Raw genomic sequence first — 23547 nt, 5'->3', positions numbered from 1 at the left:
GCCGGGCGCGGCGTTGGCTGGCGGAGTTTCCGCGCCTTCGCCTGGGTGGCGGGGCGGCCGGCTGCGCTCGGGGAGCCGCGCCCGCCCGTGCCCCGCTCCGCCTCGGGCCATGCTGCTGCCGTCCGACGTGGCCCGGCTGGTGCTGGGTGAGTGAGCCGGGGAGGGAAGGAGCGAGGGATGGGTGAAGTGCGGAAGCCCGGCCGCGCTGGGAAGGCTCTGCCGGGCATTGTCAGCCGCCCGAGGCGCGGCGGGATACAGAGCCGGCTTCGCCCTTGACCCTCGGCAGCATCTCTTGGTCCCCCCCAGCCTGGGATTGTCACTGCCCGGGCGTATCCCGGGCCCGGCAGCCCCCGGGCTGGCCCCCGCCGCCCTCCGGCCCGGCCTGTGTCGGGCAGCGAACGCAGCTCGCTCCTGAGAGATTCGGGTCCTGAGGGACCAGGCCGCTCCCCGGCCGTGCCTTGGGCTCGGGTTCTTCACGAGTCCAAGGAAACGTGGTGGTCTCCGGTGCCCATCTGCAGGCTGAGAGCTGCTGAGCGGTGCTTAATCAGTTCCTGATTACAGGAGGAGTTCAAGGGTGGCCAGAAATCCCAGGGAAGGCTGCGATAAGGGTCAGATGGTTTTTCTTTCCGGCCATATTTCCCCCACCTTTGAGGGTGCATTAAAAGTTTAGGCGTGGTGAGTCTGTGAAAAGCACAGCGTAAGTGTGTTCAGGACATCGGCAGCAGACAGGGAATTTTTCAAACGACTTTATGCTTTGGATTATTTGGATACTGCGAAAGGTGAGAACAAATGGATGGCAAGCAAAAATACGAGCCACATATTTAAGTCCCACACATAAATACCTATTGGCACAGGTTGCCAAGATTTCCTGGCAGCTTGCCCTGTGAGATTCAGTTTTCAGTTGTTCATAATTTTTTTGAATCCAAAGCCATTAAAGCTGAATCTCTTTTTCAGTGTTCCTCCAGCACAATTTATTTTTAAATACTACCTGAAATGTTCCTTGCTATTGTCTTGAGAAAAAAGGCTAGTAAGAGATGCAGGTTTTTTTATTACTGTGAAGTAATAGAGGATTTTTAGAAACTCCATTCGCTGTAAAAGAAGATTTGAAATCATACAAGGAGATTTCTCACTGTACTCTTCCAAACAAAACTGGTGAAGTTACAAGTTTCCAGGTGGAATGCTTATCTTGTGTGCGTACCAGGGACTTGCAGACGTAGTACACAACCTTGGCAACATCCTGAGCGCTGAGGATGTTCTGTCCTATCTTGTGTCTGTTGTGGTGTGAAGCGCATATTATGTCTGGAAAACCTCTGAGCAACCTAAGGTTGTAGAACAGGATATTCCTTGTAACTATTTCTCTTGTCTAATAGGGATTCCTCTTCTCTGAGGCATTTGTGAATTTCAGCATATAAACAGACTTCCCGGTGCAGCTCTTCCACCTTTCTCCCCCAACCTCCTTCCAAAAATCTTTCTGGTGCTGTGAAAGTTGATGAATATTTGTTTAAAAAACAAAACTAAAATGATAAGCTGAGCTCACACATGGAAAAATGCATAAGAACATTTATCTTTTCCTAATTCATAGAGTGAATGTGTACTGTGAGTGACATTCCTTAAGATAGAACAAAATATTGGGTAATTTCTGTATGTCCAAAACATACGGCAAGTTTTGTGCCTTTAATTTGATTTTGGTGAGCTTAGGGACCACATACTCTTATGTCATTATACAGTGTGTGCACAAGCAGTTTGGGTCAGCTGCACAGGCATTTTTAGCCTTTGGAATGCTTTATTACCAAGAAATTGGTGTATGTAAAACGTGTCTGTACGTGAGCATTCAGTCATCCCTTGCAGTACTGTAGTAGTAGGTTCAAGAAGGAAAAATTGCAACTTTTTGAGTAAATGTTCAGGTGAATTTGATTTTAAGAGCAGTCATACTAGCACAGATCAGAGCTCCACCTAGCCTAAAAGCCCATCTTCCAGCCTGGACAACAGTGGGATATAATCATATAATATAATATTTTGCTTCCTGCTTTCAGCTTCCAGCGATTTGTGGCTTGAGATTTTTCTAGAAAAATGTATTTGAAAAATTAATCAGGACAGTCCTTTCCACAGGCACTCCTAATGTTTTCTGTCAGATAGGCCTGCTCATACATAGTGATTAAATTCACAGTGGTTTTTCCGAAAGTATTTAACTTTCAAGTTGGCCTACCTGTTGAAGACCTGAACGAGGGCTTGCATGTTGCAAATACGATTTGTGCTCTTCAGCTTATACTCGGATCTGCTGAAAGACATTTGTCTTCATTTAAACATAAAGGCCACATTTTTCTGCCGGCATTCATGAACTGAGGTGGACCATCTTGGGGGTCTATTGAAATAGATAATGTGTATATATATATCCTGCATTGCATAACTAGGCACATGTTTTATGCTTTCTTTAAAACATTTCATGTTAAGCTCTGCTAAGAGCGAGAAAGAAGAAACATTTTCTTTGTGGTTCTTTGCTCTAGAATCCTTCATTCAGATTGGTCTATTTGTATGTCTTAGTGTTTAAGGCGTTTGAAGATTAAAGCAGGTTTATAAAGTTTGATTAAAGCAGAACATATTTGATGAGGAATGGAATTTTGGAAAAGAAAGCTTTGTGAGTACATTTCCATTTCCTGTGGCGGTAACTACTGAATCTTAGGGTGTGTATGGAGCACAAGCTGCATGTAATACATCTATCCTGAATGAAAATTACTGTGAGGGGAAAAACCTTTTTCTGTTATTAATGTTTGTACAATGCCAGTATTTTTAATAAATGTTACATACTGTGTCGGCAGCTGTACAGGTTTACCTCTTTGGAAACAGTACAATGTGTGGATAATTACTGTTACATAGCAATGAATTTTACTAACAAAATATTGTAGATTTCCATTGAAGTATCAAATAGGGTGGTTCAGCCCATATGAGGGTTTGTCAGCCTTCTGAGCCAAGAACTTTTATTTTCTTGTCTGTACTAAAGATAAACCAAAATTTGTTCATATTGCATATTTCACTTCCAGTCTTGAATACTTTGTAAGTACAGTGTAATTCCAATATATATTTTTTGCTCTCAGTTTTAACTGTTAAATATCTTGTAGGAACATGTTTTGTCAAAATAACTTCACTTTCTTTTTGTTACACAGAAATTTTTATCTGATTATTCCGACACTGTATGCAGCTTTGATACCTATTGAGCAGAAGTAATGAATAAAATCCAAAATTTTCCATCTGATTTGTTGCAGGCTATTTGCAACAGGAAAATCTTCAAGCTACCTGCCACCAATTTATTCTGGAAAGCTCAGATTTGAAGGAATATGCAGAGCACTGTACAGAAGATGGTTTTATTCCAGCCTGCTTGCTGGTGAGTTTGTATTTGCACAGCAGAACATTATCTTGCACTTATGGAAAAGAATATTGAGGATTTCTCATTGTAGCAATTACTTCTCAAATGCTGCTTAAAATGTGTGGTTAGGTCGTCCCCTGTGCTTTTTGGGTTGTTTGGTTTTTCGTTTGATTTGCTGGGCGTTTTTAGCAAACACCCCTGTGATATTAGCAGTTATTCAGTTTCTAGTATTTAATCTTGCTAAGAAACATTTAAGTGGGAAATATGCAAATTGTTTTCAGTGTATTATGCTTAGTCTGCCCTATAGCTTTGAGGTTGATTTATGGAAGGGTGTTGTCACAAGGGTTTTATTGATTTCAGGGCTGCTTTTGTAATTTACTGAAGATGGCTTTCCTGTTCTAGACATGGGAGCCAATAATGTTTCATTTCAGGTACATATGAAATATTTAGGTAAGGCACTTCAGATTTATCTGAATCTACCAAATTTTATTGACAAAAATTATATTCAGCTTCCTCTCTGTTCAGTATCATCTGCATTGTTCTGGGTGATGGGTGGAATTTTGGGTGTGCATGAACAGTGTGTAGCCACATCTGTAGATATGTGTGTAGAGCTAGAGCATAATTAGATAGTTTGCCTTTTTAACATATATACAAAATGGTATTTTCACTATACTGTATAAATTACAGGGTTTAGGTATTGCTACGTATCAATCTTTTAGTGTTTATGTGTGTGTCTTCATGTTTTCTGTTTCATTCTTCTAGAATATTAGTTAATTTCATGGTCTGGGATTTTGTCCACAGTATTCAAAATGCATAGAAGTCTTTTCTGAGATCTAAGGTGCACCTTCTTGATGCACCTATTCAAAACAAACTTTGGAACTTATTTTATTTGCAGGTGTTTAGTCATCTGTTCTTTGGTAGTAGGGAGTTGAGAACCAACCTGTGGCCAGCAAAAATTAAAAAACCCAAATGTAAATAGATTGTTCCGATTAATAAAGCTTTTTAATTATCATCCTTTTTTCAGTAGAAACATTTTTCCTGTTATTCACAGGAAAGTGATATCATAGTATCTAAGACAAAATTCTTACTGCAGCTCAAATACTTGCAATAAAGGGCTGTATTTGTCATGTCTTGTAGAGTTCCCACTAGTGAACAAGACAGCAACAAATGATAGTGTCTTTGTGTCACCTAAAATAACAGGACAAGTAAACATGATAAGAAAGTTAATTCTGTGTGACTGTTAAAAATTTTGTTTCAGACAGGTTCTCTTCATGTTCGCATCTTAGTGCATGTTGTTTTCCAGCATGATGCATACTCATTAGTCTGTTACAGCTGTTCATCATCTAATTTTCGTGGTTTTATTCCATAATAACAAAGGTGAGTGAAGGTCAGACAGCTCTGACTACTGTACCAGTGTTGGACATTGAGATCAAGCATTTCAGGTTTTGGGTACATTATAGCATTTTGTTCCACTGATTACTCTCTACCAAGTACAGTTCCTTGTGCTGAGGGTCAGCATGGTGTAGACTTCTAAACAACTCCTTAAATATGATGTGATACAGCAGATGAAGTAGAAGTTACTAGTGAAGATTCTAAGATCAGTGTTTTTTCTTTTCCAGTCGCTGTGTGGAAAAAACTTGACAACTATTCTTAATGAGTACGTAGCCATGAAAACAAAAGGTAAGCCTTCAGGATGCGGTGGTGTTTTATTTTTATTTATCTGTTGTGGGCTCCTTGTGGAAGAGGTATATGGTCTTAGAGTAATCCCCCTTTTAGGCTACAATTTGAGGGTTACCATATTACACAGGCAGCAGCCACTGTATCTAGTGAGCAAAAGTAATTGATTATCTTAGTTTGCATATGCCAGCAGATATTTTCACTTCAAATGTGAGCATTTTTATATCTCAAAAGCATATAGATATAATAAAGTGTGCAAAATGTATTAGTTTATGCTTGTAAAATTATACTGTTTATTGTTGATACTATCAATAGGTGAGGGAGGTGCTTATCTCTCTCTGCTGACCAGCAATAGAATGTGAGAAAATGGAATGCTGTGTCAGGGGAAGTTCAGATTGGACCTTTGGAAAAGGTTCTTCACTGAAAGGGTGGTTAGTCACAGGAACAGGCTACCCCACGAAAGTGGTCATGGCACTGAGCCCCGCCAGAGTTCAAGGAGAGTCTGGACAATGCTTCTAGTCCCAAGGTTTAGAGTTAGGAGTCCTGGGAGGAGCAGGGAGTTGGACTCAATCATCCTTATGGATCTCTTCCAACCTAAGGTATTCTGATTCTGTGAAATAATCAGGAGGAGTTCTATAGTATGAAATATTTCTTGTCTTGTTTTTAAGACTAACTAAAATAGTTTCAGAATTACTTAATATTTTGTATGACTATTGTAAGACAGAGTTAGAACATTTGTTGGTTTTGAATGTTGCCAAATCTTACAGGTTTTTGATATGTGTTGTATGATCGTATTTTAGTGGTGCTTGGTTTTAAAATTTGCAATTTAAGACATGTAATATATGGAACATTTCTGAACATTTTTTCCTTTCACACTAGGTTTGATAGAAGTGGTAACTAAGACACATGCTTCCTTCAAAATGTTTTGTACTTGGCACCTTGAAAAACTTAGTAAATTGAACTGTTTACTTATCTTTTCCATCACACTTTTAATGTTCTGTGCTTCAAAAAGACCAAATGTTTTTGCCTGTTTGGGTAACATTATAAAATAAACTATTACTTTTAAAGGCCTGTCTGCCAGGTTATAATTTTCAAAGGCACAAAAGTGACTTGGGGATATGAATACCATTGCCAGAAGTGAGTTGGGGGGGTTGGCATGTGTTAGGTTAGCATGTGTCTTGGTTTGAGACAAATTTGGAGGGAAATGTCTGAAATGAATGTCCCTCTGTTAGAAGGCAGATTTCAGCAGCCTCTCCTCCACTGGGTTCGAAAAGAAATTCCTCAGAGGAAAGTAAAAAAACCCTATTTATTTAACAAGGAAAGTGCATGCAGGCACAGAAAAAGAACAGTGTTAGATAATAAAACCTCTCACTGTGGAGAAGAAACCTGGGTAGATTCAAAGTCCTTTGTGGGTGTGGCTCTCTCCTCTCTGGAGCTGGGGTTCAGCATGGGCCCCTCTGGGCCATGGTGTAAGGCCTCCTGGTGGTGTTCTGGTGTTGCTGAACAGTCCAGAAGAGAAAAAGAAGAAGCCAAAGTCCCAGGAAACTCCTTGCTCCAGCTACGAACAAGAAGCTAGCTAAAAATCAAGAGAATGCAACCCTCTTCCCTGCTGCAGAGAGCTGAGAGCTGAGGAAAAAGCAGGAAGGTGCTTTCCTCCTCTCTGTAGCAGCCAGGAACGCAGGGGAGTGTGTGTGTCCTTGAGCACAACCTGCTCTGAAAAATTCGCCTGGCTTCTCTCCCGCCTCTCCTGAGAAACAGCTTAAAGACACAGGAAGGCACAGGATTCATGTCTGGCATAGGGCAGGCGATAGGGAATGCAGTAGCATGCAGTCACCCCAGGACATGTGTGTTTGCTGAGGAGTCAACACCATGTGCAAATTCCACTGAGAATTATAATCATTAATGTATTTGCTTGAGTTTCATCTGAGCTTCTAAAACTGAGAACTGTATCCATATCAATCAAAATTCTTTAAATTAGGAGTTATGGCTCTCTAATTAATAGAATATTAAGAAGGCAGCTAGACACCTAAAATTAGGTGATGTCTGAAACACTCCATAATAATGATTTTGCTTGTGAATTTACTTTTTTCTTAACATATATCAGTTTTGGGCATCAATTTTTTTTTATGGTTCATTTTTAGAAACAACAAATGAAGTTCCAGCGATGATGTCATCTCTGTGGAAAAAATTAGACTATACACTTTCTCAGATCAGGTAATGTAGTTTTGAAATAAAAAAGTAATATTTCTCTGTGAGTCTCTATGTTGATCAGCTCCCCTTATCATTGTATGAGAATGGTTTAGCTCTCTTGTTTCCTCTGAGAGACAGTGAGAAAGATGGGTATGTGAGAGTTGATAGTTGAGCAGACATTTGAAGGTTTTAAGGTGGGACTGGCAGATAAGGAGGGCATTGGTGCACGCACGTGGCCTTCCTGTAATAAAACAGTATACCGTGAGTTACTTGATCAAAAATGAAACAGTAAGCTTCATTTCAAGGATCTGTGACCATTGTTGGAAAGAATAAAAGTACCCATCAGTGAATTTTTCTGAAGGAATGTGTGGTTAGGACCAGACTGACATTAACCATGTGATAGGTACTGTCACACTGTAGCTGAGTGCTTCCATTATGCTCCATTAATTTATGTCACTTGCTTTATTTTTTAGGAGCATGCAGAATTCAGATTTCAGATTTTCTTCTAATCAGAGGAGTAAGTAACTGAGTCAATTCCATGGGATCAGTAGATTTTATGTTAAAATTACCTGTTTTGGCAAAAGGTAGGGGGCATCTCCAGCCATCAGTAGTGTGTGTCTGTTGTCTTCAGTGTGATCTGTGGATTACTGTAATGATCAGGAAAGGAAAATAAGAAAAGCTGAGCTTTTTGCAAGGGGCTTAAATTCTCTATATAGCATTTTCTCTGCTGAAAACTTTTTGGAAGTTTACATGGTTAAAAGGTTTAAAAAGTGCTGCTTCACTTCTGAAGCTATCAACTCAATTTGTGGTTCATAGAGGAGCTAAAAACATAGCCAGTCTAATTATAATGCAGTTGAGTTTCTGTAGAAGGGGAACATAAAAATGTTACAATCTTGTAGCACTTTTTATGCATCCAAACATGTATCCAACCAAAATATGAAAACATACTTGTTCTGTCTAGAGTTTTTCTTTCATTACAAAAGCTGGAAATGAACTCTCAAAAATAAAAATTGTTTCAGTTAAAAATAATTTTTTCTCTGTAGTATTTTTACTGAGTAATCTGTATAAGAAAAGAGAATGTGAGATATAAATAGTGATTGTTCTCAGATGAGATTCGCTGGATTGGGTGGTGTTCTGTTTAAATTTGTCAGATTTCATTTGAATATCAGCAACCTTTTAAAATTCCTTTATCATATATTTTCATCTTGTCTTTATTTCCAGTACGTACAAGAAGTGGAATTGCAGAAATGAAAAGACAGAGAATGCTTCAGCAGTCAGCTCCTGTAAACTCAGGATTGTTGTCAATAGCCCATCAGTCAGGGCCACAGAATTCCTCTGCTGTTGTACCTCCTCAAGTACTTCACAGGCCAACAGTAAATCAAAGCATGCCACAGACAAGACTGAATACACTTTTTGTGAACCAGTCACAAACTCAAGAAAACAAGATCAACAGTAAGTTGCAAAAAATTTTAAACCTTTTTTTCTGTGAAAAATCTGTGGCTATTAGATGGAAGTTATCTAAAATCAGGGCTAATCGTCTTCCACCAAAAAGTTCCAGAAAATTCATGCTTTGTTCCCCTAGCTCTCCAGACTGGTTCAGGTGATTAAAAGAAAAGAAGTGCCCAAAAGAAAGGTGGCTCTTGCATATTTGCTTCCCAATGTGAGTTCAGAGATCAGAAGTGCATTAATTTGTGGTTATTCTGTTCTGTGTTCTCACCCTCACCCAAATAACTTGTTTCGTCGGATAGGGATGATCCACATTAAGTGGATGTTTATTTCAGGATATATTTAAAAGGAACAGTCCTCATTTTCATGATAGTACCAAATTATTTTGTATGACTTTCCAGGAACTGATTGGAACGTAGTCAGTAATGTGTAGATCTCGCAGTGCTTTAACAGTGCCACTGGAAAAGGTATTGGCATCATGACTTCTTTTTTTGTTTCCCTCTATGAAGCAGGAGGTCTCATACACATTCAGGTTCCAACATCACAAGAACGAAAGCTTCATTCAAACTTGCTTTCTCCGGGAAGGCGAAAAAGGTAAACAGGGATGTGGTTTTGGTTTTTTTTTTTTTTAATTGTTTAGAAATTATACAGTGTTCTAACCTTTAGTATAAATTTTCTTAAATGGTGGAATGTTTAAATGGTGGAAAGTATAAGATCCACTGAGGGGGGCCAGTGTGCAGTGTTTCACAAAGGAAAAGAAAGTCAAAGATCTTAACATTAGACTGATAGGAGGCTAATCATGCTTCTTCGTGTTCAGTCTTTCTTTACACTACTCCAGTATTAGACATAGGCAAAAATCTTGGAGCTGAGACTTGGTATTCCTTCCAAAATGTCCTTTTCAATTATGAAAATTCTTAATACTGATAAAAATATGCATTTAACTTTGCCAAACTATTGACTTGAGTAAATTTTGTCTGAAAAAATACTAATATTTGCACTAGAAGTTGTGTAAAAACTGTTCTTACTCTGGCTTTGCATTTCTTATTCTCTGATTCAAATGTCCTTTTTTTTGCCAAGTCTTTCCTATTCCTTCATGATTTTTCTTAAGTGATTTTAGTGCCACTGCTGATTGGTGTTTTCAGAAGAGCCTACACTGTGGTCTCATATAAAAACATTACATTTCCTATTAATCATCTAAATGCTTATGGAACCTAACATTTGGTTTCTTCTTTGAAAACAACTGCTCCTTGAGAGGTCTTTATTTTCAGTGGTGATGCCCAAATCTGATTTTGAGTTGCCGTTAATTAGGATCCATTAACTGCTACTGCCAGTTAAAGTAGCGGAGGAGCAGTAAATACTGAATAGTGGGCATGGAATTCAGCTTGCCATTGTGCTGTTTACCCACAGTCTCTATATTTGTAACTTCTGTGAAGTCAGACACAGTAGATGCATAAAAGTTAATAAAACAAGTACCAGCTTTTACTGCATTTTCAATATGTTGTTAATTTTCTGGTGATAAAGATCTTTTGTTTGCTAAGAAGGGAGAGAAGCACTTGATTTACTCCCCATTAGATCTACTGTTTGCAATTTTCTCATAAACTACGTCATAAATTTCCTGGAATGTTTCAGTGAATCTCAGAAGAGGAAGAGCATTCCAACATCTGGACCTCTTCCAGCAGCTAGAAGTTCTCAAGACTCTGATGAAGCAGTAATAGAAAAAGAAAGTGAGCCCCTAGAAGAATTAATTGATGGTAACTTCCCAGTGAGTATATGCCTACAGAAGGTATTTACATTTAAGAAACAAATACTAGTTTTTAACGTGTTGTTCATCTTGGTTACTACAGAAATTACCTTTAGAAGATAAATGTATTGATTCATATTTGAGCTAGCTCTTGTGTGTCAATAAATTTGACATGGCTATGTAGAGTTTTTTCTTGGTTTATTTGCTTTGCTGAGATACCTGTAGGCTGACAGAATACAGTAATTCTTTAGAGAATGGAAACCAGAAGGCACAAAAAGCCTTGCTGTACTTCAGGAGAGTAGAAGTACAGGAATGTTTTGGGTTGGTTTTCATAGCAAAGTCGTGCAGTCACAGGTGACTCTCTGTTATAAAAGTCTTCTCTCTTTGAACTGATTTTTTAATTAGTTTTACCAGTCAGTCAGAAATTAATGCTCCTTTTCTAGTGAAGTTAAAAATAGAAATCTGACTACTTCAAAACTGTTTTCCAGCAACTGGTTATTGAAAATGCCAGAGAAAAAATCTTGAGCAACAAATCTCTTCAGGAGAAGCTCGCTGAAAACATTAACAAAATCCTGGGGAGGTAATAAAAGGAACCTCTAAACTTCATATGTATTCTTATTTGATTTGTTTTTGAGTTTTGAACTAATGACTTAACGTGTTGCAGTGATGGCAGTGTTGCTCAGGCCCCTAAACAGACAGACAGTGGTCCTACGGAACAGGAGACTTCAATTGATGAAATCCTTGGACTTCAGGTAGGTGTGGATTGCCCTGTTCACATTGTTTTTAAGACCAGGCATGTGAGAATGATCAGTTATGGCAACTATGCTGAACCTCTGACATCTGAGGATATTCTCTCCTCTCTCCATCCTTGCTTTTTATTGGTTTCTGTTTGCCAGTACAGCTGAGCCTCCCTGATGCTCCCCTCTGTGCAGGGGCAGCTCCGCAGCTTCCCTTGCAGAGAAGTGAAGTCTGACCTTGTGTGGTGCTGGGCAGGTTTGAGGAGCTGAGCTGACAGGACACTGATGTTCTGCAGGAGCTCATTTTGTGCCAGTTTAGCGTTCTGAATTCATTCCCAGTGCCTGTCCAAGGCAGCATAAGTATGCAGCAGGGTCGAAAACCAAGGGAATGGGATTGCTTCTGGCAGTAATTAGCTGGTAACCTTACACTCAGACTGGATTTGAGAACACTTTCCCAGGCACCAGCTGCCTGCTTGTCACTCAATCTTTCGTACCAGTGATTGCCTACCAGCTTCTGACTGGGGATCTAATCAATAGCCTTAGAGAAGAAAAAAGGATTTATAATATCTTGCTGTCTCCAAATATGTTTAATCTGATCTGATGTTGTGATTTGCTCAAATATAAGCATGGATCATTTAGTATAGCAAGAGAAATTAATTTTGGAACCTAAATAATGATGTTTTTTCTTCAAATTCAGTATTTTCTTGCTTTTGGAGGAAATGTGCATTCTGCTTCTGCAAACTAAACATAATTGTAGTGTTCTCCCTTCATACTTCTACAAGCCTCAAGCTGGCAATCACAGAATTAAAAAGGACTTTTAATGAGGGAAATTACAGTCTTCACAGCCCTCATGAAAAGGACAGGAGAGTAGAGGCAGTTCCCTGTTTATGAAGTAAAGGTGTCAGTAAGTGCTGTTCTTCTGTTGCTTGGTGATTTTAGGTCACTTGTGGTCAAAATACAGAGCTAAAAGGCTGTATTCCATTTTTCTGGGCAGAAATAAAGCAGCTTCTTGGTTTGGTTGGAGTAGCTGAGACAAAATCAAGGATATGACATGGAATATCCACCCTTAAAACCACCATATCAAAAGTTGTACAGTGCTTAGAGGGTCTCTGGAAAGGCAGGAGAATTTAAGCACTTGAGTATGTACTGGATCTCCTACTCATTTTGTTCCTGGGCTGCCATGGTACAAGTCAGCTTGAAACAAGAACCTTAGAGCTGTCCCATAGCTGTGCTTTCCAAATGCCTTCCACAAAAAAGTAGTTGGAGGCTCAGTTATAGAACATGTAATGGGTATATGAAATAAAACTTTATTTGGTTAGTGTTGGCTTCTAGATATATTCTAACCTAAGAAATTAGGGTTAATTTGAGGATTTTTTTTTGTACCAGTGGTTTGCTTGTGCAGGCTCACAGCATCCATACCACGTGCATTAGTTTCCTGTGTAGCCTGAGATTTAGTCCTCCTTTTTGGTTAGTGCTGGCCATTGTGTGGAGAATACTCCAATACACACGTGGTGGGGGCAATGTCTGACAGACACGTTTGGGTTTTGGAGAACCTTATTTCTTAAACTTCAATCACTAAGATTTTTTAACAGATGTTCTATTTGTGGCAGAAATGTTCCCCAGCATTAGTCTTTACATTTCTGTGCTGAGCAGAAGTAATAGTACTAAAAACAATGTGAAAAGAAAACAATTCTTTGTTTTTCTTTTTAGGTTATGGAAGTAACTGGCTAACAGTTCTGTTTTTCATGTCTTTTTTCAGGGTGAAATTCATATGTCAGAAGAGGCTATCCAGGACATTCTGGAACAGACAGAATCAGACCCAGCTTTCCAGGCTCTCTTTGACTGGTTTGATTATGGTAGGCTACATTGTACTCAGCTGTGCTGTTACTCTAAAGCATCCTGAGTGATGAGCTTTCCCAAGCATTGCTTGATGACGCAAAGTAATTCAGCAGGCCTCTGCAAGAGAAATGGCACTGGTATCCCTCAATACAGAATTAGATTCTTAGATACATTTATACACAGCTATAAAGTACAGCATTTTCCTGTGGCTGATATTCTGGGTTTGTGTTGGCTCAGTGATTCTTTTATTGCTGTTATTTTAGACTCCCTAGATCTAGAGGATGATAGTTTATACTTGTTTGCTCTTGTAAAATTTTCTGTTTGTCTGATCAGGGATATCCTCACATTAACCATAAGGAGATTTTTACACTATGGTTCATTTAAAATGTAGTGATGACACGTATGTGTAAAATGACATATTTAACCTTTCTTCATCCTTTATTTTGAAAATAGGAAAGAGCAAGGTAAACAAGAACTTACCTGCTGGTATTTCTGGTCGGAATGGAGTAGAAAACGAAATCCTGGTGGGTGAGGATAGCCTGGAAACATTTGAAAGTTCTTTAGGAACAGAAGAAACTAACAGATGTAGGTTTTTTATTTTTTCTCTAAGATTTCTCTGTATGAAAGTATTTTCAGACAATTCGTACCTTTCAAAATTTTTGTTTTTCACTGGTGATATCTGTGTGGACATTTACATTGCATGAACATATAAACACACATGGTCTGCTAGAGAGTTTCAGTCTATTAAATTTAACAGTAGCCCCATCTGTGTATTTAAAAGTTGTACTTGATAAGCTCCTTAATGCAACCAGACACAATATATATAAATGGATACTTTGCAGTATCCATTGTGGAACACATAAAGAGAATATTTTACTTCTAACCGTATTAATCTTCTCTCTCTATGCTGTAATGTATCTGCTGAGTAATAGACAAAAAGAGCCTTACTCTGGACAAAAGGGATGTTAGTCTGTCTTACCATTCTTAACAACAGTCCACAAGTAACAGGTATTTAGTGAAAGTATATGAGAGATAGAACCAAGAGGTTTTTATCATGAGGTGGTTTTTGTGCTTCTGGAAATCTGATGCAGTGACCTGAGCTATTTACATGTTATGTGTGTACTTACCAGTAGCTTACAAACTGATTTTCCAGATTATCTAGTGTATGTAACTGTATTTTATATATATATATATTCCACTCAACTTGAATGTAAGGATGAGTAACATTATTCCTGCTTAGTTTCACGTGAAACAGTTGAACTGGTATTATTGAACTGATAAGTTATTTCTAAAACGCTGTAAAAGGATCATCTGTTCTAATGATTATGGAACTAGTTTATTTTATGTTTTACAGGTGATAATTCTAGAGAACTACTATCCTGTAAAGGTTTTCAATTAGGAGAAGCATCATGTGCCTTGAAGACCAGCATTAATGATGATGATATGGCTAAGAAAAATGCAGCCAGTGAACAGCTGCATGGAAATTGTAGACCAAGGAAGCAGCCTGAAGTGCTTACAACCATTACTCCTGAACATATTGGAGAGCTTGAAATTGCTTTTGACTCTGTGCCTGGTTTGACTGAACCTAACAAGAGACAGAGTTCTGATAGCAAATGTAATGAACACTGTGCAGATACTTACATTACAAAAGAGTCATCTGCTTTAGTATCTGAAAGTGAGAGTGCTATGGAAATTGAAAAAGGCCCACCAAGTCCTAGTTCTCAAACTAGTCCTAATTTAGAATTTGTTCATTCTGGTACTCCACAGATCCCTTTGATTTCAGTGGCAGAGGATACTGAAAACAAAACTGATTCCAGAAGTAAATGCCCGTTATCACCAGATACATCACTGTCTGAAAAAGCACTTCCTGGAAGCCCTTCTGATGGGAGCCCTGGCCACAGTGCACTGCTGAGAAAAAACAACTCATCCACTTCTAGCCCATCAGCAGATGCAGGAAAAGAACAGACTGTAACCAATGATCCAGCTGCCTTGCCTGGAGTTTCACAGGAGAGCTCCAGCCACCCCTCTAACCAGCAGGACCAGAGCATACGGGCAGACTGTGCAGCGAGATCTGCAGTGGACATCGTGGATCTTGACAAAACGGAGTTGCAGCTTGAAGTTGTTGATACTTCTAATAAAAACTCAAATGATCAGCATGCACTTGATAAGCCTTGTAAGAAAGATTTTAACCTCCCTTCAGGACTGTCAAACACAGAGGGTACACAAGGGGACATGCAAGAACCTTCATCTTCTACAAAAGTAGACACTGATAATTTATATTTCTCCTCTGGTGCTAACGCATGTACAGAAATTTCTGTAGTATCCACTGAAAACAATCTTACTACCTCTGAAATATGCCACTCTCCTCTCCCTGAAACTGCATCCTCAACAGATGAGTCAGGTACTGAGGCCAAAAGTATAAGCAGTGTATCTTCTAGTAGTCAACCAATGGATGTTGATCCTTCTAATATAATGTCCCTCAAGATCATCATCAGTGATGATCCGTTTATTGCATCAGACACGGAGTTAAATAATGCTGTTTCCAGCATCACAGGAGAAAATTTGCCTACTATAATATTGTCATCTCCAGCCAAATCCCCAACCAAAACTGCAGGCCTGCCCAAATGTCTGACGTCAGAAGAAACAGAAAAAACTGTGGATTCAGCTCTGTCAGAGCAGAATCTTCTTGTGCTTAGACCTAAAGATCCTGTGGTCACCTCCGTTAACACTCAGAATGAAGACTGCACTGGTTTTTCAGTTGCAGGTTCAACTCATCTTTCCAGTGAAGGGGGATTTATACAGCTGATGCCAACCACAAGCACAGCTTTTGGGAATTCAAGCAACCTTTACATAGCCACCTGTATGACTGATCCAGCAGCCTTGGGCGCAGCTGTAACACCATCAAATGTAGTTGTATTGCCTGGCAGTTCTATGCCACTGGCTTCCCAAGCTCCAGCTGTTCAGCAGTTGCGGACTCCTCCCAGATCCAGCAATACATTTCCAGCAAACCAGACTGTCTCCCCAAACTTCCCACAAGGTAATCTCTTTATTAAAAAATTACTGAAAATGTGGTGTTTATACAGTGGTTTTGTTCTGTTTCTTTTCCCTAAGTGCATTCAAAGTAAACCATTTTTAAACTGCTCAGTCTGCCGCTTGAAACTATCCAGGAGTTACCTTTTTTTAGTGTATTAGTTGCTAGTAGAAATGCAATAAAACTAGCAAAAGTCATTGACCAGTCTGCTTTGAAAAAAAGTCATTATATTTCAGAAGCTAAAATTATATAATTTTAGCAGCATTAGGTTTAGGAAGCATATTTTGGTTTACACTGGAAAGGATTCCACTACTTTGGCTAAATAAAACAGGTTTTTATTTTAATACGATTCCTGTTATAAATGGAATACTTTGTGTTACATGTATACATATTTAGTTTAGATAACTGGGTAGATATATCTAGTCTTTCCCAAATTACTTCCTTGGTTTTGTTTCATTTTTTAAGAACTAGTCTGCACTAGAAGTACTTTTAAGTAAATACGAAAGTATAACATTATTTCTTTGCATGAGCTAAAATCTGGCACAAGCATTTTTATTACTACAGCAATAAAAATTTTGAGCGCTGTTTGAAATGTTAAAACCAGCTATAAAACAGCTTTCTTTCAAACTAAAAACTTTTTGCATTTACGTTTGAATCTGTGTGTAGTCGTTTTGTTGAGGTCAGAGACCAGTGCAAGGTCTTAGAGTGACAGCCTTTGCTGTCATTAGGATTTCTTTATGCAACTGTTACCTTCAATGCTTTTTTCATAGAGAGAGGAACAGTTCTTTCACTTTTGAAAATCTTCTTCCACTTTTCAATTACTGTGCTGGGATAGTTTCCATATTTTATAATTCCCATATATCTAGCAGCTAAATAAGCTATTTAATGTTACTTTTACTGGTTTTTTTAAGTCATTTTGATTCAAGGTTTAAACCTTGAATTAAAGGTTTATCATACTTGAAGCTTTATTTTGAGCTACCTCTTACAAAGGAAAACAGACTTCAACTAAAGAATTCCTTATAAACTAAAAATAACACTGCCACTCACCCTGTTTTCTAGTAGTGAACTATAGCAAGGACAGGGAAGCTTTTCTGAAAATCCAGAGCTTTTCTTGCCGCAGGTTTGACCGCACATAATTTTAAAAAATCCTGTCTTGAAGCTTTTCTTTTATTGAAGTATTTTTAGTTTCTGTACAATCTTAACACTTTGGTATTTTTTAGGTTCTGCTATTATAATTGCATCTCCGGTGCAGCCAGTTTTGCAAGGAATGGTGGGAATGATACCTCTCTCTGTAGTAGGACAAAACGGAAATACGTTCTCAGCACCTGCCTGCCAGGTAGCATATCCCAAATAAAGATTTTCAGAATTAAAGCTGGAGTGATAAGAAGTGCTTTGGTAAATTGTAATAGAATATTTCGATTCTTTCAAGGTTCTTCATATGCCTGTGGCTAATCCAGTGTGCAACGGAAGTGTCCCAAAGCTTCCCATCCCTCCTAAATCACAAAAGATTCCTGGAGCAAGAAACAAGACTAATACAGGTACCTGCCTTGCATTCTGGAGAGGGGCAGAAGAAAAGCAGGGGGTTCTAAGGACACGTCAGTTCTAAGTAAAAAAGTTTTATAAAAACCTCTACTTCTGTTCTTGGCAACTGCTGGGCTAGCTTGAGAGAGGTCTGTACCTGCAGTTAGTGACTGTTGTTTGCTCAGTTTACAAAGAACTTCCAGCATATAACATAATTCCAGTTTTACTATCAAGCTTATTTCCAAAATTCAATGCTTCAAGGCTCTCATGCAGTTTTAAAAGTTTACTTTTCTTTATGTTTCTGGTTATTTTTCGTCTTGTTGGTTTTAAGTAGTTTACTGCTGCCATTGGAACCAAGCCACATAGCAATGAAGATATTAGAAGAGTCAGCAGTTCCAAAAATTTATTGAGGAAAAATATTTAATAGAAGTGTTGCATGTTTATATAAAAAATGCACTCTGCTACCTGTTTTCCTTTTGCCCTTTCAGGTATATGCTTCTGTATATTCTTTTCATTGAGACCTTGCTTCTTTAAATAGTTAATTGTAACAACACTGGAGTTATGTTCATTTCTCGGTGTTGGAAAGGGGTAAACAAAAATAATTGAAAATAGAAACACTGAGTTATAAGGACACCTTGTGCTTTAGCCTATCTTCCTTTTTAAAAAAGAGTAGGCTTACATGTAAAACTGAAAATAGAATGAAATTTCAAATTAAGGTAAGAGCGTGGATTGTATAGTAGTTTGCATTCTGGCTTGCTGATGGATAACTGAGAGTTCCCTGTGTTATTTCTCTTCTACTTGGAAATTCCTACTATGCATTTTTGAGTTTTGTCTTGCCAGGGCTATGTATTATCTAAGTGTAGACAGTGAGATTCTTGTTTGTTCTTAGTTGGGGACCTTTGCTAGTACACTAATTTGTAAACTTTAAAGTTACAAGATATTGCAGAGTTTGTTGCTGGGTCTTTCTTTATTGGTTCTCTGTCAGGTGAAATGTCATTGTACTAACTGTGAAATTATTTACCTGTCATTCATTAAAACTTCATTTGTTGTTCCAGGAAAACTGGTACCAAATGTAGCTGAGCCTTTGAACCATACAAATCCTCGAACACAGAGGTCAGTACTGCTAGGTATTGAAACTTGCTTTCTTCTTCCTGTCACGAATTTCTTCATTCAGTATTGGTGAAGAGAGCAGCTTTTTTTAATAGTGGCATAAACAGTACCCCCTTTGCTGCTGCCTGTCTGCTAGGAATATTGAAACCAGCTGGGACTGGTGCAGCCTGTGCTAGAATTGTCTTGTTACTGTTCCTCTGTTAATTTTGTATGGCTTTGTCTTCATTTTGTCCTGTCTCAATTGTCAAATAAAAATTGTTTGGGCGGAGTCTAAGCTAGGAGAATTGCCTCTTAGATTTACTGGGAGATTTAAATGTCTAAAACCTTTGCTTTTTCTTTTCAGATGAGTGGTACCCAAGGTTTTGTAGTGTAGCCTCATTGCCTCTACCATTCTCTGACCCAAATCAAATAGAGTTTATTAGATTGGGTTCTGCATCTATGTTTCAGTTGTGTGGATTAGAACACTGCTTGGTCATTTAAAAAGTGAGAACTGAATGCAAAATGGCAAGGACAACAGCATGCTAACTTCGTATTGGTGAACATAATTTCTAATGGGGGTAGGTACTAGTTTTCTGTTGGGAAAATGAGAGCAGGAAGCAAGGCTCCAGTAGTAACTCTCCTTACCGTTAATGGACTTCCTAAACAGAAGGATGTTGGAATGAGCAAAAGAGTGTAGGAGGAGATCAGAAGTTCATTGAAATATTAGAGGCGAAATGATCTTTTATTTTAAAAATAGCACATACTTTAAAAAACCCCATACCTATTCAGAACTCACTTTAAATGTTGGGAAAGTGGAGATAAAACAGGAACATGAAAGTCAGTTTATGAAAAAATCCAAACCCTATATCAAGTTATACCATATACATGCATGCAAAAAGTACTGATTTTTTAAAAACCACGGAAGCAAGATCTTGGATAATACCACTTCAACAATTCAGCTTTCTGTTAACTTTAATTTATCTCTAAATGTATGTTTTGCAAAGAGGTGTAATTTCTTATTTCCGCTTTCTACCCTCTGTCTCATCTCAAATTTCGGGCAAGTAAAATAAACTGCTACAACTCAGACCTTTTCTACCATTTCAGAGGTACCAAAGTTAGCATCCCAAAAACCTGACTTTTCCTCCTAGAAGTCATAGGGGTTTATCTGCAGGGAGGCAGTTCTGACAGGCATAGATGAAGCTGAAGCTTCTCTTGGAAATGCAGCGTAAGCCAGGCAGAGGGCACAGAGACAGCAGTGGTATGAGCTGACAGAGCAGCAGCATTTTTCTTTCCACATCACTACAGTGCAGTGGTGGCTTTTTGACTTGAATGGGGCTCATTGTCAGGTGGAGACCACGCCCCAGGGAGTTTGTCTTGCTCAGTATCCCGCCACCCACAGCAAATGCGTAGGGAAGAGTACAAGGCACACACATGATTATGTTGTCCAAAATATTCTGGCAGCCTCTTAGGAATTGGAGCTCCAAGGACTTCCAGAACCATAAGTAGTATTCTGGGATGGACTGTCCTGTGATGAATGCACTTAGTTTCTTTTTGAAGTCAAGTAAACTACCAGCATCCACAAATATCCCAAGGCATAGTTACATGCAGTGTCCAGACCTCCTTGTTGTGTTTTGAACCTAATACCTGTGTTATTTGATGCCCCTAGTTTTTCTACTGGAAGGTACAGCAGATAGTTTCCTTTTTGTGGGCCTTCTTCACAGAGCTCTGCTGCATTTCCCCTCAGTGATCTCTCTTTCCAGACTGAAAATCCCCAGTCCACCTAATTGTTCAGTGTACAGACTCTGTTTCATACTGTTTGGCCAAAAACACCGCCTCTGAGCTTTCTGCAGTTGTCATTCCTTACTCTTGGTCTTTGCCTGTTGATACTTATATTTTAGGATGGAGAGAGCCTTTTTGAGGGATGGGTGGGGACTTCCAGCCAGCTGAAATTAACTTGTCTCGTAAGAAAATGTTGATGAAATGTTTTCATCTCGTTTTCAGGACTGGAAACTGGGACAAGCTTACCAGTGCAGAGCTAGGAAGGAAGGTGGAAGAGAACTTACCTGTTGTACCAGCAGAGAGCACAAGCTCAAATTCAAGACAGAGTGAGAGTCACAGGAGAGTGCTTTGCTTTGATAACCTCCTATCCACTCCAGGAGTGAACACCCAAATTCAGACTGCCAAGAGTTCATCCCAGAAAGAAAGAAACGAAAACCCTTTATTTGCTGTTGACTCTGCATCCTCCTCTGCTAAGGCACAGGTACCAAAGAGAGAGAAAGACAAAACATTGCCCAGAATTCTGTGTAAGCCAGAAGTTGGTAGCAACAGAAGCGCAGCTGCAAAGGAGCCACAGCCCGAGCGGAAAGTGACAACTGCAGGGCTTTCATTAGATCCCTTCCACAAGACGACAGCAAACAAAGAAAATGAGTTACGACGGGACACGGATGAAAAGCAGAAGAACCAGGACACTGCCAAACTCTCAAATGGCCAACAAAGCGTTGCCTTGTGGAATGAGAAGACAGTTCCTTCAGTACAAGAGCTGAACAAGAAGCAGGGGTCGCTGTCGAATGGGGCTGGCAATGGCAAATCATCGGTGTCCGTTTCTTTGTCCTCGAAGGAGGCAAAGCGAGAACCTGCTAAAGCTTCCAGCCAAGGCCTTGGCCTGTCCAGCCCGTTCAGTAAACAGTGTGTGGAGATGCTGCAAGACATCCAGTGGCAAAGCCCCACTGGAAAGACAGTCGAAAATGGAGAGCTGCCAGTACCCCGGACACCGTCTGGAGTTGGGGACAGGCACACGGATGACACTACGGACAGCGTCCGCACGCCGACCTGCCGGCGCTTCAACGAGGACAGCACCACCCCCCGCATCATGGTGCCCCCTGCCACGCCAGACCTGCCCGCCTGCAGCCCGGCCAGCGAGACGGGCAGCGAGAACAGCGTCAGCATGGCTGCCCACACCCTCATGATCCTGTCACGGGCGGCCATCGCAAGGACTAGCACTGCCACCCCCCTCAAGGACAACACCCAGCAGTTCAGGGCTCTGAGGAGCACCGTAAAGAAAAGGAAACTGGAGGACTTGAATGAGGGGGAGAGAAATTCTCGTTCTGCAAATAGAAGAGACCTGCAAAGCTCTCCAACCCCATCAAAAAAAAAGAAAATAAAGGCAAGTATAAACACCTGCTTCTTTTATTTAAATTTCTAAATACATATATCTACATATATACTACTTGTAATGGAATGGTTCAGAGATGCTAGTGCAAATCCCTGACATCCTATTAGCCAGTTTTTCCAACTTTGCCTCTTGAGCATACTCTGAACTAAGTTTCCTTAAGATTGGTTTAGTTTTCAGATACACACAAGTAACTTCTACTAACTCTAAATATGCACCTATGAAAATTACATAATTTCTACTAAAACATGAATGAGTTTCTAAATTCTACCTAAGTTTCTAGGTGGAATGTAGGAATTAGGCCAAACTCAAAGTAGGCCTTATTAGAATTGAGGCTGTTCTTGCGTCTTTATCACCATGAGTGATAGTCCCAGTCTGTAGTGTGCAGCACTATGCCTTTGACTTGAGGATTTAAGGCAGAGAGCCAGGGTGTGAGACACAAAAAGGTGTCTTTTGGATGTAAATGGATGTAATTGCCAAAAGGGAGTATAACTTTGTAATTCCCATACTTAGTTCTAGCATGCTGCTGAAAAACGCTCCCTTCTGTGAAGGGGGGGCACAAGTGAAGGGCACATGGCAGTATCTGAGTTCTAGGGGAGAGTTGTGCAGGAATGGTTACAAGGTGGATGGAAGGATGAGGAAGAAAGGAGTACTTTCAGGCTCTTCAGTTCCCCCAGGTTCTTTGTATTTAACACAGTTGTTACTTTCCTCTCCTACAGAAAAAGAAGCTCCCGAATTCTTTTCCAGCAGGAATGGATGTGGACAAGTTCTTGTTGTCTTTGCATTATGATGAATGAACAAAAAGAAGTTGAAGTGGGACTGTCTGAAGCTCAGTGGAGCAGTGCTGAGGTTTTGCATGGGAAGAGAAGTTAACTCTAAAGGGCGAGTTGCACTTTCAGTGCACTGAAGTTTCACTTTATAGCAAAGTCGTGCTGTTTCTGAAGCAGGTTGCGAAGTGTAAATATCATTGAGTCGGTATATGTTTATTTTTGAAAAAGCACTTGCAGAATTATAGAGCCATTTAAATTGCAAAATTGTAAATTTGTATAAATGAAATGTAAGAAAGATTGTACATTTCCTGTTAGATCACGTTGTCTGTGTTCTGCTGCTTTCTCTACTTAGCCCTCTGAACGGCTCAGCCACTGAAAAGCTGGTGTTTGTCACTCACCGCTCTAAGACATGGGCAGCCACCCTGCCCACTTCTCATTGTCTTGTTGAATCTGAAAGGGACTTAAATCTCACACTCTCTCATCTCATAACTGTCAAAGCCATGTTTTAAGGCTTTAAACAAAATAAGAAAAATACCAATAGCTAAACATAAAAACCTCAAAAAGCATTTCTCATCTGGTGAAGCTTTTCGCAGCCAGTCTTTCAGACAAGAACTTTCATTTGGACTTGCCACCTCTGTTTACAGTATTTGCTACATCAGATGTCATTCAAATGCAAAAGCTGTTTTCAAGCAATGTACTTTTGTGGAGTCATGCCTCAGTATGAATACTTCAGCTTAAGCAACAGCTAAACAAGAATTCCAGGGTGTTCTATTGCAAAAGTCAATTTCCTCACCTTTCATTTGTACTGCTGAGAAGTTTGTTACTATCTAGCTCTTACATTTTTAGCCAGACATGGAAAAATTTGCATCTGATTTTTCTGCTTTAACATAGAGCTTGTCATAGCTATTATTATACAAACTCTCTCCAAAAGGGGTGCAGGAGAAGCTCAGCCTACATTTTACCAAATGAGCACACC

The 23547-nt window shown here is 39.5% G+C and overlaps 1 protein-coding gene across 4 annotated transcripts; it reads left to right on the top strand.

The window, feature by feature from the left end:
• The first annotated feature begins 9 nt into the window (after nt 1-9).
• Nucleotides 10-23038, top strand: LOC125321620 (protein NPAT). Of its 4 annotated transcripts, none has more exons than XM_048294739.1 (18): nt 10-146; nt 3261-3379; nt 4981-5041; nt 7180-7252; nt 7702-7745; nt 8450-8680; nt 9187-9268; nt 10304-10457; nt 10904-10995; nt 11080-11167; nt 12912-13008; nt 13445-13576; nt 14346-16028; nt 17243-17358; nt 17452-17560; nt 18599-18656; nt 20634-21795; nt 22521-23038. In XM_048294739.1, the coding sequence occupies exons 1-18, from the start codon at nt 110-112 to the stop codon at nt 22596-22598; spliced, it is 4416 nt and encodes a 1471-aa protein (XP_048150696.1). In that variant the 5' UTR covers nt 10-109; the 3' UTR covers nt 22599-23038. The 4 variants fall into 4 exon arrangements, with proteins under 4 accessions (XP_048150696.1, XP_048150697.1, XP_048150695.1 ...); XM_048294740.1 differs by having other exon boundaries at nt 9184-9268; nt 10304-10436; XM_048294738.1 differs by having other exon boundaries at nt 9184-9268.
• The last annotated feature ends 509 nt before the right edge of the window (nt 23039-23547 follow it).

The sequence above is a fragment of the Corvus hawaiiensis genome, chromosome 2 (genome assembly GCF_020740725.1).
Source record: "Corvus hawaiiensis isolate bCorHaw1 chromosome 2, bCorHaw1.pri.cur, whole genome shotgun sequence".
Classification (NCBI taxonomy): domain Eukaryota; kingdom Metazoa; phylum Chordata; class Aves; order Passeriformes; family Corvidae; genus Corvus; species Corvus hawaiiensis.
Note: the sequence above shows the minus strand (reverse complement) of the source record. Positions and strands in the feature narration are given on the sequence as shown.

Excerpts from the sequence above, each read along its gene's own strand:
- LOC125321620 (XM_048294738.1), top strand. The coding sequence starts at position 110 with ATGCTGCTGCCGTCCGACGTGGCCCGGCTGGTGCTGG. Across the intron at positions 7,746-8,449 it reads ATTTTCTTCTAATCAGAGGA|TACGTACAAGAAGTGGAATT; the intron begins GTAAGTAACTGA and ends CTTTATTTCCAG. Across the intron at positions 11,168-12,911 it reads ATGAAATCCTTGGACTTCAG|GGTGAAATTCATATGTCAGA; the intron begins GTAGGTGTGGAT and ends GTCTTTTTTCAG.